The sequence below is a fragment of the Suillus subalutaceus genome (assembly GCF_016647625.1).
Source record: "Suillus subalutaceus strain FC151 chromosome Unknown DFJ58scaffold_41, whole genome shotgun sequence".
Taxonomy (NCBI): Eukaryota; Fungi; Basidiomycota; class Agaricomycetes; order Boletales; family Suillaceae; genus Suillus; species Suillus subalutaceus.
In genome coordinates, this window is record NW_024540290.1 from 211,324 (window position 1) to 226,917 (window position 15,594).

Here is a 15,594-nt window from a genome sequence, read left to right on the forward strand (position 1 = left end):
GTCGTGAACATACCCACCACGTCGTGAGACGTGGTCTCTTCTCCCACATTAAGTGTCATAATCAAAATGATTGGGTTTACAACGAAAAAGGTAGACGAGTAACCATCAGTTACTTAGTTACAAGTGACAAAAGAAGCTGCCCCAGTGAGGCTCGAACTCACGACCTTCCGATTGCGCTTAACAGTCGGACGCTGTAACCAACTCAGCCATGGGGCAGTTGTTTCTCATTTCCCGTTGGATCATATAAAGGCCAATGGCCCGTGCTTTTGGTGATCCATAAAACTACCGGATGTCCGTCGTAAGTTACTCATCATTGGTTAATTCTCTCCACGTCCTAGCTTATCCAGACAGCGAATACCCTGCTCAAACCACTCTTCTCTTGATATCCAGAATTCTGCACGGTTCTTCATGATGTCAGCGAGGACAGCACCACCCAGGAACACCATGTGTTTTCGACGAGGGGGGTCTTCAATCCGAATTTTGAATTTCTGCAGGAGGCACGAAACATGTTAGTGACGGTGAAAGGGGAACCAAGAAGCACGAAATAGAGACAAAGGACGTACGTTCAACCGCGTTGGATCGCCATTCAGCACACGCGTAAGATACAGTTGTTTCATTTCTTTCTCGAGTCGGCTTGGGAGGCCTGGGTACATGCTTGAGCCGCCTGAGAGGACGATGTGTTTGTACAGTTCCGCTCGGGTGTCAACTGCTGCGGCTTGGATGGTTAGGAAGAGCATTTCTGGGTGGAGGAGTGAGATGAGTAGAACTGGAGATATGAAAGGGTTTCACTCACCTGCTACGCCAGGTTGATCAAGGTCCACGAGATGTGGTTGGAACATGCATTCTGGAGCTTCGAAGCGCTCTGAGCCTACTTTGATCGTTCGGCCATCGGGGAGCTGTAGTAAACGGGTTTCAGCCATACGACGATGGACGGCAGAGTTGAGATACCGTGTAGCTCTCTACAAGCACCGTAGTCTCCTCTGACAATTTCTGGTCGAGGTCAAGATCGTAGCTGTAGTTCGATATTTCAATCGCATGAAGTAATACAAACCATCAAAAGTTTCACCTCACATAACAAAGTTTCTCCTTGATTTCACGCACGGTCTCGAAATCAGCAGTACGGTTGAACGCATAACCGCGCATGAGCAACAGTTTGATCAAGTACCGCGTGACATCTCGACCTGCAATATCCAAGCGTCGGGTGAGATGTGGGAGGGCAAATCCATCGTATACAGGTACGATGTGCGTGACTCCATCACCCGAGTCGACGACTACGCCCGTTGTTAAACCTGTACCCGACCAACAGTCAGCACCCAGCCATCACACAGCGCACAATAGATCTCACCTTGCGCATACAATGTCAACACAGCCTGAATCGCCACATACACCCCCTGGAAGCCATACTCCTCAAACATCACCTGCACCATCTTCTGCCGATTGACTTTAGGGTTCATGGGTGGTTCCGTGAGTAGCACTTTACGGCCGCGCGGGTCGACCTTGAGTTTCTCGTCGAAAGTGTAATCCCAGAGGTGCTTCATGTCTTCCCAGTTACGCACTATACCGTGTTCCATGGGCTGTGTGACTTGGAGGTAATTGCGGTTCTCGACGGCTTCGTCGCCCACCATGATGTCCTTGATCGCTGCGGAGCCCACGCGCTCCTCCGCACGCAGGATGGGGCGGCCTACGACGGAGGGGAATACTGGATTGTGGGATTAGTTGACTTGGAATATGTATGTGCTTTGGGTGGGGCTAACGCACCATGCTCTGGGAAGTTCGATCCTGCGTAGCCTACTTTGACGAACTGCGGATGGGATTGAGATGATTCAGAGCGCGTCAAGGAGAGCTTAAAGACTTACACCCGTGCCGTTGTCGACTACGAGTGGTGCTTCTGAGTCCATTCTGGAACGGTGCACGAAATATGGTTATATGGGATGTGATTTGGGATTGCGGTGGATAGATATGTATGCCACTGATCTTGTCTGACTTGTGCTGCTTAGCGGGCAACGGCTGTGTCCTGACTAAGTACTTACCTGCTTAAAGTCGAAATACTTACTTTCGAAAATCGCTTCAGTTCATTTCGCAGCCTGCGGTGATCAGTTATGCAATAAATTACAGTGTGTCAAATAAGATGTCCAGTATCTATATCAAAATCCGAAGTCTCGACATAAGTATAGGGTATATCACAATCACCGAGTCGCCGTCCGTCGTCTCATCGGGTATGTTCCTACATCTACCTCTGACCGCCATATTTGTCGCCTTCGCCACCTCCGATAAACAAAAAACCCTGCTATTGATATGACCAAAGAACCAAGCACCCCGCCTAAAGTCGCACCGATGATGATGCCTGTTCGCTGGCTGGTATTCGAAATTACTGTGTTCGTCGAGGAGGGCGAAAGGCTCGGAGGGAAACTTGATATGGGCAATGTTGGTGCTGGAAGATAAGAGGAGGTCGCACTATTGCGCATATGAATGGATCGCGGTATTTGGCGTACTCTCTGACAAAGACATAGGCGGTGCTTACCTACTGTTCGTGACATTGAGCGTGATCGACTCAACATCAAAACGGGTGGGAGAAAGCGATTGGAGGAATGTGACGCCTAATGTCGTCGTCTGTGACTCGGGCAGGTTATCGGCGATGATAAGGCTGATGTTAGTATTGACCTGTTTTGTAATTGTGACGCCGCTCGGATCAGCGGTTAAAGAGAAATTGACGGTCGCATTGGAAAGGGGAGATGTGCGCAGATATAGCGTTGATGCTGCATAGCGTGAGCATACTTGTAAATTGACTGAATTAAATATGACGCACCTCTAAAGGTCAAAAACAACTGGGGTACGGTGTTCCCGGTTTGTGGTATTGGGCCCGTTGTACTAGTAACAATCACCGGAGTTCCGTTAATGCTAGGACAGTCGACGTATATTTGCCTCGACATAAAGAGTTAACGAAACCCAGTTCGTGGTAGGGATCAAATGCTCACTGCCATGCACTGAAGCATCCCGTATTTGAAACATTGCATAGTGAGGGAAGGTAGACGATATCTGGATTGGTACTCCCAAGGACGACTTGCTGTTGAGCAGAAACTACCAGAGTCACGGTGGTAATAAGCAGATAAAAAGAGAGAAATAACCGAGAAAGACTGTGTGGCATGTGATGGACATACGATAGCAGGGAGTGTGGCGAAAAGGATTGCTAAAAACCGAACCTTGATGCTTATAACGAAATTATTAGGACTTCTGGGTGACCAGGAAGGGATGAAGCTTCAGATTAGAAACCGGAAATACCATGTGTCCTAACCTCGTTACCAGCGAGATATGCCGTGTTGAGTGTGAACTTCTCTAAGATCGACGTTCATAATCAAGAAATAGGCGCTGGCAGACAGGCACTGGAACCTAGCTAGCTAGCACAATGGGGCCCAGCTTGGACACACGGTGGTCCGACGGTGGCCGCTGCATAGGCCGCGCATCATAACCAATGATTAATTGCTAAGAAAATTGATCATGACATCGGGTGCACTTGACAGAAGACCTTGTGACCTGGATTTTGGCTGAACCAACCTGCGCATTATCAGCTGCAGCGGCACTGCGGGACCAGTTGATTGGAATTTGGCAATATTAATGTAGTAAGGGCCCGGCTAATACTGAGTTGGTTGTTGTCAAGGCTATGTTCGGAATGCAACTGTGTGACTGTGTGACTACAATGTGTGTGACCAACGTTTTCATTCTTTGTTCCCCACAGCGCTCGACGACATCGTCTTCGACTGCAGCTGTTAGCCTTCGTTTATCATCATTTCATTCTTTTGCACTCTCGCTCTTTACAAAATACAACTAAAAAGCTGCCAATACCAATACTAATCATGTCTGCACATCAGGATTTGGAAATGCGCAACCACATGCGCTTAGCTGCTCGTTTCAGCCCAACTCTTCCTGGGTCTATCTTGCCTTCTGCTGCTACTAGTGCTAGCACACAGACATCAGCTGCGCAGAATTCTGGCAGTGAGCTCACTTACAGTACTTGCAATTTAATGTTAATGAGCTAACAAATATTTAGCACCCAGCACTAGTTCGGCTCCAGTGATCACCAGCACCAGCACCACACCTACTTCTACCACCCCTGTAGCTACTTCTACCCAACAATCCTCCACTTCCATCACCCCTAGTACTACTTCCTCTTCTTCAACCACGTCTTCATCAACTACATCCTCAAGCACCACCATCTCCTCGAGCACTTCTACTTCGTTTACCTCCCCAACTTTAGTCCCACAAACTGTGCTGTCCACGGTCAGTATCTGACCTTTTTACACTTACAGACTATTGATCATCCGGTAGACCCCAGCAGCAGCCACTTTCTACACTACCTCCATGCTCACATCACCATCTGGTATCATCGTTGGTACCGGAACCATCACATCCGCAACTTCTTCTTCGACTGCAGGCTCTGCAAGTTCCGTTAACACTGGTGCAGTCGTAGGTGGTATCGCTGGCTGTCTCGCAGGTCTGGCTATACTGAGTTTCCTCATCATGTGGTGCATTGTATGTTTCATTTTTGAAGATCCGTTTCGTCTTCTCACTTTAAATTCTAGCGCCGCAGACGTAAGTCTGATGAAGACGAATGGAGCGCTTCAGCCTTCAAGCGTCAGTCCGCCATCCTTGTGGACGATCCTGAACCATCCTTTAATCCCCGTCCACCAACCATGATCGAACGTCACAATGCATCCCCTGCTCTCAACGCTCAAAACAACTATCAGAACTATTACGGTGGTTATGGTCAACAAACTGCCTACGGTGATACCTTGCATGCTCAGGTGGCAATGCCATATGCCCCTCACGGTGACCATAGTCACCTCACTAGGCAACCGTCCAGCGCGGCATACTTGTCTCGTCAACCATCCGCTGCAGGATACCCCATCCCTGATGATCCTCAGGCTCACTATGTAAATCTCGATCGCTCCAGCGTAACTCCATTCCAAGCTGCCCAATATGCCGATATATCCCGTCAGCTTGGCAGTGACCTACATTCCACTATGGCTCCACCCCAGCCATCGGATCCCTCCTTACCTAGCCCCTTCGACGACAAAGCAGCGGAAGAAACCTATCCTGCGCATGATGCTGCGCCTCGTGCACCATCTCCCGCTCACGTCGTCGATCCTTTTGCTGCCGCTAGCCCGGCATCTGCACCTGAGCCGGTCCCAGTGCCCCGCAGGCGAGACATCACCAATGCCCAGCGGCCCGATACCGTATACACCATGTATGAAGAAGGCGATGCCTATGATGGCATCTAAACGCCAGCGCAACCAAATTCAACTCTATTTATCCATGTTCCTGCTTTCTACGGTCTTCGAATTCTATAGCCACCCCCGTCACCTGTCACTTACTTTTCCTTATTGTTACCTTTTAGCTCCTTTGCATTTCTCTGTGCATGCTGGCCTGCCGGTGCCTATGTGATTGTCAGATCTTGCCTCAAATCCGTCACGTACACACCTTTACTCTTCCGCGCTGTCTGACTACCCTGCGCCACCTCCTACCCATTGTGAAGGATCATTCAATGCTTGAATGTGCTTTTACTCGCCGGTTAACGAGCCTCTCCTCGTCGATACCTATTTCTTGCTACGGTAGCGCTCACCAAGAGCTTTTCTCAGTTTTGCCATTTGTATCGTTATCGACTACTTTCCGGACGGCTTTTCCTTACGCGTGGTCGACCCTGTAGGATGTTTAGTGTGCAAGCACCTGGCCTTCTAATTCAAGATATGTTCACTGGTAGATACATAAGTATTACGCGTTGGGCCTGACATACACCGTCTGACATCACTCTAATGGAACCTCCCAGGTCAGATGTACAAAAAAGGTTCATTCTCCCGTTCAAGCACTCCCGTCAATTTGAGCGCTGACGTTATGCGCCTACCAAACACCTCGCACGGGTAGCCTGTCGTAACGTCTTCAGGGTGACCGTCTCCAATTATATGCGATTGTGGCCCACTGCAGGAACTGCCAGTGATCTCAAGATTCGTGTCCACCAATATGTATTCCAGGTGACACTGAAGCATTGGTGACTGCCATCAGTCTTGTCGCTCTCTCACCAAGGTTCTGCCATCGTTCCAACCGCTCAAGTTTGGTTCACACTTCACTTCTCCCCTACACGTTTATTACGTTGGTTGCCAATGTCGTTACCAGTGAAGGTTGAGAGCTGGGGCTTGTGGTTGTCTGGATACCCTATTAAAGTGTGCCAGCTCTTAGATTTTAGTACTGGGACTGTTGGAGCACCCATGTGTTATCGTTCAATTGGTCTTGACGTTGTAACTGTTTCGACCATGTCTCTATCCCCTCAGTTCATGGAAAGCCTTTGGGTACGGAAGTATGTCCATATATCGTACGACATTCCTGGATTCTCATTCGTTATTGCCTAGGTCATTTTCCGCAGCTGGCCATACGTTACTAGTATACGACTATCTCCTGACTTTCCGAGATGAAGTGAGTTTATTGCGTGATATTTAATTAATATTCACAATATACCCTTGATTGCAGTTCGTTTACATCTGGGACGCCCCCTGGACGATTGTCAAAATCTTGTTTCTTCTCAACCGGTATGGGAACCTTATTGGACAGACTGTCGTCCGGCTGGAGGAGGCTGGTCTTCTCGCACATGATTCTCAAAAGGTATGGCGCAATTTCATCAGTAGACATCTAACGAGTGACTAATTTCGTGCCAGTTCTGTCAATGCTTCGCAATTTTCACTAGTTGCTTTATGTTTTTATCCGTCGAGTCGATCCACAGTGCGTACATATATTCGATTATCGTTGCACATCTTGAGGATTTTGGTTTTTCCTCAGTCCTCGTGCTCGTGCGTGCATGGGCTATCTGGGGAACTCAGAAGCGCGTGACGAACATCCTCGCCTGGAGCTACGTGATCTACGTCGTCACGCTATTGGCCAGCACATCGTATAGTTTATACGCTGGAAATAGTGGGTCACTTCGCTCCGTTTTTATTTTTATCTGTAAAAATCGTTGCGCTTCTGTAGTTCAGTATCTATTTCTGGACGTGATTCACGTTTGCGTGACGACAATGCCTAGTATGTGGTTGTTATTTGACTCCTGCAGCATATTAATGGTTTAGTACTTCAAAGAATATGTGGTCAGTTACTTTTGCGTCGTGTTTGGTATATTGACGGACGTCTTATTGACATTACTAATATTGTAACGCTAGTGGTTGGTTTATTTCGGAAGGTTAGGATGTTCTGTTCTGTGCGCTAGCGCTTACTGAAGATCGTCAATCAAGCTTTATTCTAGATACAGTACTCTTCGTCTTGACGATGCGAAGTCTCCGGATACACTCTAGGGAATTTCAGCCACTCTACCCGTCTAGTCTTCTCCATGTGCTTTTTCGAGATGGTGAGCATGCTTTTTGGAGGCACTTCAAGGTCTGTAATTGACCACAATATAGCGATCATCTTTTTCATCGTGAGTGTAGAAACCCTGCAGAATGTATCTCGTCGCTGACAACGCGAATAGGCTAGTATGTTTTGTAATGCATTGACCATCGCTTCTTGGTGAGACTTGCTCATACTCTTGGCTCATTCTATCGGTTTATGATGTTTAGGACTGCATTCTGGAATGTCAGTATTCTTTGTTCATAGCGTACCGTTGTTCTTTCTGACTGATTTATAGAATCCAAAATATTTCCTTGCCAAAGGGTGCGTTGGACATAATGACCTATGCATCACGTTCGGTTAAGCTATTGCATGTAGGTTCGCGACTCCGTTACTTTCAGTAGTTGGTCAACGCCTAGTCCTGAACCTTCGAGGTCTCAAAACGCGTACCTACGCAACTCGCGATCTCAGCCGTGAAGTGGACCGCCAACTTCAAGCATTTGCTGAAGCAGACCTGGATGATGTAGAATAGTTGGAAGGTGTGTGAGAGTAGGTGAGTATCGGAAGTATGGTTTCAAAGTTTATCTTGGTTAATTTGATAACCATCTGTTATAGGGTGTTCTGTGCCAAAATACCTGGAAATCGATCGAACATGGCCGACCTTTATGTTCGCTTTGTTCCCGGGATTTTCTTTGTGTTTCCCATGCCTCTTCTATATATTCGTATATATTCAGTATAAGTGTATCCCTCAATCGCAATGACTGACTGTATGTACTAGTAATGTGCTAATGGGTAGTTAGCGGCCCTGTAATTCTTCTGGAGTTCTGTTAATTTCTGTATAGTGGTGATTCGATGGTTGCGGACCAGTCTACCGTACTTTTATACCACGAGAAAATATTGACAGTATAGTACAAACAAGTATATATGAGATCGCTGGTGTTCCATCATGACCTGCCCAGAAATGCACACAGCATCCAAAGGCTCCTCATGAACCTCCTAGGTCAGCGTACCCCATGATTCGCTGCGATTCAACATGGACTGACAGGAAAAAAGTAAGACGCGACAGCACTGCGGCTTCCTCCAGAATAGATTCTGCCTCCATGAACCGCTGTGCGTAGCAAGTTGAGCAGTTAGCCGCAACGTTCTACGACTCATCACCTAGATCCTCGGAGATATATTCAGAACTCACACCGTGCCTGGGTGGTTTCCTTCGGCAGCTCGCTTGCTGAAACACGAGTTAGACGTTGATTAAAGGATAAGAATACTCTAGCCACAGGCGTCGAACCAACACACCTGCCTCGTTTGAAAAGCATGTCAGAGAAAAGGGTTTGAGAGATGCAGATATACAGAAGTTCAGAATAAGTAGGTCAAGTAAATATAGATATAGGAATCATACTGCGTTCGAGGAATTCAGAATTTCTTCCACGGGCAGTATGATTTTCATATGAATTATGGTCTGAGTTGTTCACAAGAAAATGTCAGTTACTAGTGCCCGTCACAGGTAAGATGAACGTTGTATGCCCGCATGATAAATATGTGTTCTTGGACCAAATTACGATTTGATCCTCCTGTTCTCGAAGTTAAACAAGGTGTAAGCCCTCGTTGGTGTTGTTGAGTCTACATTGAAATACCTGAAAGTCAATTAAACATTAACGACCATCGTGCAGCTTTTTGTTCGCTGAGTCTGTCTCCCGTAAATTCTTTTGCATTCCCCCTTCTTCCGATTGCTGGGTGTTGACTCGGAGGGGTTTATGGTACATGTGACATGTGACGCATAGCGCTCGCGCCGTACCCCCGGGCCCTGACGCGTGACGTGTTATACTATTAACGTTTCTATAATTATTCTGCCAGTGGCGCGTACCTTGCAAAGTGCTGACTTTTGCAGTGAAGTTGATACCTACGGACCTTCCTTACTTCATACCTTTAAAAGTATATACCACTTGTCCATATCAGCCTCTGAATTACTGCTATCGCACGTTTAAGTAATATGTAATGTTCACCATTCTGATTCAACGTCAACGTCGCAAGATCAATGAATTCAGTACCACCTCGCTATGTCCAGGATCAATATATATCAGGATCCACGTCATTCTTGCAAGTCACCGTCCGATGTCAACGGTTCTTACTTTTATGTAAACTAGCTCCTGCAGTACTTATTTTGATGTCTGATCCTTAATCTCGCTGATTTAGCAAATTTTTGGCGTGTTCTGATGAGTCTAGATCTCTGCAAAATACCTAAGAAGGTGACCCTGTCAGTTCGTTGTCAAATGTCGATCTATTTGACCTTGCAACGTCCTTTCCTGATTTAGCCACCACCACTCGGTTAAACGAGATGTTAGGAGACCTTTTTTTTTTTTAAAAAAAATACAGTTTATTGTCCTCTGGGGTCGTAGACCCTATGTGTTAGGAGCTTGTTGCAGAGAATCCTCGTCCTAATCCCCGCTGTATAGAACCTAAGTTAGCTGCATGCAAAATCGCTTAAACTACTCAAAACTTGCCCAAGTAAAAAAGACAAGTACTAGATTACAAATATCATGAATAAAAGGCCTAAGAATACTACATGGGACTTACCTCCATGTTAGAAATGTTCTATTGCGTGCTCAGGTATATACAATCATCTCATTTTCACAGGAGGGCACGTCTAAAATGGTCAGGGGGGACAGCGGACTGATGGGGGCGCACCTCACACCAGGGCATTCGTGACTCCGGAGACTCGGATGCAACGGGGAGTCGGGAACACTGGGGGTCCCACTAGACTAGCACTGTCACTACATAGAGCTCATCTCTCGATGCATTGGACACAAAAAAATACTAAACGGGAAGGTTTAGGGTCTGGACGAGGACACAAGGTCATCTAGAACGCCTTCCATGCGAAGGTTTAACCGACGCGGTGGGGGCCAAATCGGGAAAGGTTTAGGGTGATTTACGAGAGGACGGGGCCGACCGCGCGCGGGCCCTTGAAGTCAAGTCGACATTAATATTGACAATGGAATCTTAGAATTGACCGAACCTTTAAGTTATGGAATTCAACGTACCCAATTTAAATTTATTCATTTGAAGATCCTGTGTTCTCCGTCGGGTGTCAAAATACGTATACAGCCGTCGGCTCGTTATCATCTACATCACTTGCAGCTCTTTATGTTTCTCTATCCATACTGTCAATGCATTTTATGTCACTGGGCAGCCTGGTGGATCTTGTTCCTAATACGTATCCACACTTGATCCGCCCTGACCATTGCTGATTACCCAGCGCCAACTAACTAGGAACTGTATCCAATGTGCCGAAATGTGCCTCTCTTGGTTTTCCTGGATCATTGTGTATCAATTTTATCTGAGGCGCTTTACAATGTCCTCCGTCCTTAGTAGTAACTATTGGTCGACGCTGCAGAAGACGATTACTGCAATGTATATTTAAAGGTGGTCATAACACAACCCACTCGCGAAGGTTGGTTTCACTTGGTCAGACTCAGATGAAATTTGAGTGCATTAAAAATCGAGAGTGATGAACAAGGATAACTTACGGTAAATAAACAGTGAATAAATTGGTGGAATCAACACCCACAGTGTATGCCAGTGAATGGTGTTCAAGTCCTCAGATGATCGCATTCTCGTTGAATCATCTTCTAAAATGCCCGTAAGTTATGGATGATAACTGGAAAACTTTCCGAGGAAAAGCTGAAGCCATCGGAGAGCATGAAAATGAATCTCTTTTCATGGACAGACTGTCACAAAAGAGGTTTCGGCGCAATGACTCAGTGGGCCTAGTCAAGATGGACCTTCGAGGAAACCATGAGCAAATCTTCGGGCCGAAGGCGTGTGCCGATAGAAAAGAAAAACCTGTCGATCGGCAAGTTTCGAACCTGCACAATCCAAGAGAAACAGATTTCAATTCTGTCGCGGTAACCATCTAGCTAAGATCAGTTATATGAGTCTACAACGACATCAGTGAATTTCAAGGTGTGTTCCGAGAGAGAGAAACAACTTGTCGTCGGCAGGTTTCGGCTGCATGGCAGTCCACCTTCTGGAAATTCTGTTGCGAGTCACCATGTTCCTAATAGCTCAGGGTCAAAAAGTGGGATTGTATAGCCACAATTATGGGCTGATATCCTTTTGGTATGTACCCGGGTATATACATAAGTATATGCACTGGCTGTTCTTATCTGATTACGGTACTCTCATGAACAGATAACTTGGTTGCCTTGGTTTATGTGGCACTTTTCTTACTCACTGGTCTTTAACTTTTGGATGGGGTATGCAAACTCATCTTCAGGGCGACCTCCCTAACACGTACACTTCTGGCAACTTGACTGTGAAGTTGCTGCGAAGACTGATACATCCCTGGCAATGTGGCACTTCGGTAACTGGTCTCGAGATCTCAGCGTTCACTGGCACCGGCGACAACCTCGCCGAATACTGGCAGCACAAGGCACCTGCCTATCGTTTTACCCACTCACGTCAGGTTCGAATTCATTTTTCTGCTTACTACGTCCGTGTTGCTCGTGTCATTGGGAGTTGGCATGCCTCTGCATACCCTATAAAGCTTAGCGGGTCTCACAATGGATCTCTTGGGATCGCTGGGTCTTCGTCACTATCATACTTGTGCTGAAATACTGCTAGGTGCTCATGTTGCCATTGTTCGAATTCTTTGACCAAATCTGGGTGCGGAAGTAGGTCGGCGTCTCTTGCGAAGTCCTTTTCTTCTCACATTTTTGTTGAGAGCACTCTCCGCAACTGGCCACACTGTGCTAATCTATGATTACCTTCTGACCTTCAATGACGAAGTGAGTTCGCTTCTTGACATGCATAATACTGAAAATATGGATTTGATTCCAGATCTTGTACATTTGGAATGCCCCTTGGACAGTCGTGAAAGTCTTGTTCCTCATCAACCGATATGGAAATATTGCTGGGCAGACTCTCATTCGGTTGGAAGAGGCCGGCATCCTCGCACATAATTCCCAATTTGTATGTTACAGTTTCACGAGTTGACATTCATTGACCTTATGGATGGGCCAGTTCTGCCAAAGGTTTTCCATTATCACCTCTTACTTTATGTTCATATCTTCAGAGTCGATCCATAGTGCGTATGCCTCATTTTAATGGTGACTTGTGCTGAGGATTAATACTCAGTACTTGTGCTCATACGTGCGTGGGCCATCTGGGGGGCTCAGAGGGGCATGTCAAATATTCTTATCGGGGGCTATGTGTCCTACGTCCTTATCCTGCTGGGCATATCTTCGTATGGTGCACACCATGATTCTAGTAGGCTACCTTCTTACAAATTTGATATTCTCTGATGTAGTTGCGCTCGGGCAGGCGAAGAGTATTTGTACCTCGACCTAGTCGAGATCTGCGTGTCGGCAATGCCAAGTATGTGATTATCATTTTGCCTCGTCTGCAGACTATTTGACTACTACTTCAAAGAATTAATGGTTAGTTGGCAACTAAATAGTTTCAAGTCAATGTATTGACGGAAATATCATTGGCCCTGTTACAACGCTAGTGGCTCTGCTATGTCGGAAGGTTAGCATGTTGTGTTCCATGTTCGCAGGGCATGCTGAAGAACATGAAGCTTTATTCTCGATGCAATAACTTTTGTCTTAACAGCGCGAAGTCTGCGGAGATACTCCAGGGAATTTCAGGGTCTCTACCCCTCCGACCTCCTCCTTTTACTTGTTCGAGATGGTAAGTACACTCGCACAGATCTGCAAAGTCCCATTGTAGTTGACCATAACTAATTAGCAACCATATTTTTTGTTGTGAGTGTATAAGACAATAATATATCACCTTTCCGACAACAAGAACCAGTTTAGTATGTTTAATAATGCCATGATTATCGCCTCCTGGTGAGACTCGCTCGAACTCTCAACTCATTCACATCTGCTTACGTTATGGTTTAGGACTGTGTACTCGAACGTCAGTCTTTCTTATTCATAACAGATTTCTTCCTGAGTAACACGAGACAATCCACAGGGTCCATATACTTTCCTGCCTAAAGGGTGCGTTGGTCATCAATGTGACCTCATCACTTTATGTAAAATTGATTGCGTGTAGGTTTTCGGGCCCGTTACTTTCAGTGGCTGGTCAGCGCGTGGTCCTGAATTTGAAAAGTCTCTCAACGCGTTCCTATTCGACGCACGATCTCAGCCGTGAGGTGGACCGACAACTTGAAGCATTCGCAGAAGAACCCTACAGCTTCCCACCTCGAGGTCAAGATGGCCTTGATGACCCAGAATCTAGCAGAGAGCTTTAGGTGGAATCAGGATGAACCGAATTCTATGTAAGTAATTGTATGTTGTCACAGAAATGGATAAGTAGGATCGAAGAGATCAGATTGGCATTGTGGATGTTTGTACCGATTATTGAAGGTGTACTGGACCTCACCTTCATATCCCCATATTTGTATTTGCATTTCCTACAAGTGCTTATCCTGCAAATGATCAGAGTACCTTGCAGTTGTGCTCCGCTTGAACTTCCTGGTCCCGAATGCTATCTTCTGTGATGACATGTCCCTGAGTTCGATGGCTGTGGTCCATGCTATAATGAAGAATATATACTGTCAGCCTTTGTTGGCAACCCCTGTATGCTACATTGTACGTCAGTGATTTAAGGGTTGAACATTGAATCCTAGGCCCCTAGCAAACACCCATAAGCCAAAATACATTCCAGGGCGATTATCGAAGGTTGCTATCACCGAGATTCGGGCTTCTGTCTCCCTACATTTTCTTTTGGATTCCACAATAAGTGCTTGGTATGAAGGGTCATTATACATACGACGGTGGTCGGGATTCAGAAGCAACCATGTCTGGCCTATTGTATGTATGAGTAATATTTTGTTATCAGCTTATCCTGCAACTTCGAAACAAAGCACACTCACATCGCGCTTAAGAGGAGACGGGGATGTGCGTTTCAACGTGCTCGGCCTTCTTTAGTCAGATATATGAAGAGTTAACATCCCGGTGTCCTCCGGAATTGAATAGTTGTGGTCCCTACCGGGACGCAAACCCCTGTGCTATGTATATGAGGTTAGTGATTCATTAGGGTCGAACGTTCAATCCCAGCGAACACCCACAAGTAGGGCGATGCTTAGCATTCAACCCAAAATGTCAATTTCACAGCCTCCTGCCCATTCACATTTCCGGATCCGAAGAAGATTCAAATCGCCGGCACCCAATCGATCTTAGTTGGGCGCGCGGACCCGTCCTGGCAGTGCAGCGATCAACTGTAACCCGACATGAGTAATTCATTGTATTCATGAAGGGATGGCGAAATAACAAATAGACGTGTTCAGAAACGGCATATTCTTGGAACAGAATCGTTGTCGTTCGGTTTTCTGAGTGCTTTAAGTGTGGGATGATGAACGAATGATGGGTCTTGTCGAGGGAAAAGGAAGTGGGAATAATCCTCGTGTGTCTGCCAGAAAGCTTTCATCCAAGCATGAGGAATGCACGCCAGAGTGCTATTCTGATAAACAGGACTTCTGTAATCATGACGTTCCTAGAGATATGTAGTTAATGTATTTTTCTGCAAGAGAAACTATCTTCGACGATAAATCGGGGGGCTGATCGACACTTCGTTGCCTCCACGAGTATTGCTCAAGACAACCGCGTGTTCTGTATATCCACTCGAAAGAGTGCCGATGTTCTCGTCTATTGTGAACTTCTGAGGAGTTATGTAGATCCGGTGACTCGTGTAACATTCGGGCTGCTGAATGCGGCCGGAGTTAGTCTTCGTCGATTCATCGTCTGCCAAGAAAGGATAGAATATGACATCACGATGGAGCGCACCTAGTGCTCCAAACCGCCCAGCGGAGCCCAATGCCCGTGTTGGCGGGTGGACCTGATGTGCGGTTCCGCGGTGGATAATTTTATTAACACTCGAGCGCTAACGCTCACCAATCATGTGAAAAGCTAGTGTTTCTATATGATGTCACACGAAGAAGGCGAGAACCGCAGCGGTAGGGCCTGGAGCCAATCCTGTCCTATTTGCAACAGCAGGTGGTTCCGCACGAACAGAATCTGAACATGCAGGCAAACATGAGTCTAGGATTCCAGTCGTCATGGATCGTATAACTAAGCCAAGGAGAAGGTATTGGATAGCCATAAAATTCCAGCAATATGAACAACTCAAGGAGGACATGCTGCTTGTGTTGGTCGATCTCGAGAAGGAGTGGCACAGTGATGGCAACATGCTAACTTGGTAATGGAAGATTAGGTAAGCAAATAGTAGCATAGC

General features: G+C 46.5%; 5 protein-coding genes and 1 non-coding gene across 6 annotated transcripts; 3 read left to right on the plus strand and 3 right to left on the minus strand.

Annotated features, from left to right (window-relative positions):
- Positions 1-136: 136 nt before the first annotated feature.
- On the minus strand, positions 137-216 carry DFJ58DRAFT_t81. Its single transcript has one exon. It is a non-coding gene; the product is annotated as a tRNA-Asn (tRNA).
- DFJ58DRAFT_330343 (actin actin-like protein) lies at positions 191-2,090 on the minus strand. The gene is made up of 8 exons (XM_041379889.1): positions 1,857-2,090; positions 1,759-1,801; positions 1,346-1,699; positions 1,067-1,289; positions 949-1,012; positions 794-896; positions 564-739; positions 191-488 (listed from the first exon to the last, which is right to left on the minus strand). The coding sequence occupies exons 1-8, from the start codon at positions 1,896-1,898 to the stop codon at positions 318-320; spliced, it is 1,176 nt and encodes a 391-aa protein (XP_041244870.1). The 5' UTR covers positions 1,899-2,090; the 3' UTR covers positions 191-317.
- DFJ58DRAFT_330350 (uncharacterized protein) lies at positions 2,091-3,351 on the minus strand. Its single transcript, XM_041379890.1, has 5 exons — positions 3,293-3,351; positions 2,976-3,231; positions 2,807-2,922; positions 2,522-2,756; positions 2,091-2,454 (listed from the first exon to the last, which is right to left on the minus strand). Exons 2-5 carry the CDS (start codon positions 3,143-3,145, stop codon positions 2,187-2,189), a joined length of 789 nt encoding a protein of 262 aa, XP_041244871.1. The 5' UTR covers positions 3,146-3,231; positions 3,293-3,351; the 3' UTR covers positions 2,091-2,186.
- A 500-nt stretch (positions 3,352-3,851) lies between these two features.
- Positions 3,852-5,276, plus strand: DFJ58DRAFT_840668 (uncharacterized protein; the record flags this gene model as incomplete). The annotated part of the gene is made up of 4 exons (XM_041392632.1): positions 3,852-3,990; positions 4,046-4,275; positions 4,324-4,527; positions 4,578-5,276. The coding sequence occupies 4 exons, from the start codon at positions 3,852-3,854 to the stop codon at positions 5,274-5,276; spliced, it is 1,272 nt and encodes a 423-aa protein (XP_041244872.1).
- Positions 5,277-6,152: 876 nt separating this feature from the next.
- On the plus strand, positions 6,153-7,891 carry DFJ58DRAFT_840669 (uncharacterized protein; the record flags this gene model as incomplete). The annotated part of the gene is made up of 11 exons (XM_041392633.1): positions 6,153-6,346; positions 6,399-6,462; positions 6,517-6,648; positions 6,702-6,765; positions 6,823-6,954; positions 7,012-7,062; positions 7,311-7,381; positions 7,434-7,450; positions 7,590-7,605; positions 7,658-7,683; positions 7,738-7,891. 11 exons carry the CDS (start codon positions 6,153-6,155, stop codon positions 7,889-7,891), a joined length of 921 nt encoding a protein of 306 aa, XP_041244873.1.
- Positions 7,892-11,982: 4,091 nt separating this feature from the next.
- On the plus strand, positions 11,983-13,612 carry DFJ58DRAFT_726954 (uncharacterized protein; the record flags this gene model as incomplete). Its single annotated transcript, XM_041385420.1, has 14 exons — positions 11,983-12,026; positions 12,077-12,140; positions 12,193-12,324; positions 12,376-12,439; positions 12,490-12,598; positions 12,662-12,729; positions 12,784-12,791; positions 12,863-12,882; positions 12,932-13,044; positions 13,102-13,118; positions 13,168-13,205; positions 13,260-13,275; positions 13,333-13,358; positions 13,414-13,612. The coding sequence occupies 14 exons, from the start codon at positions 11,983-11,985 to the stop codon at positions 13,610-13,612; spliced, it is 918 nt and encodes a 305-aa protein (XP_041244874.1).
- Between the last annotated feature and the right edge of the window lie 1,982 nt (positions 13,613-15,594).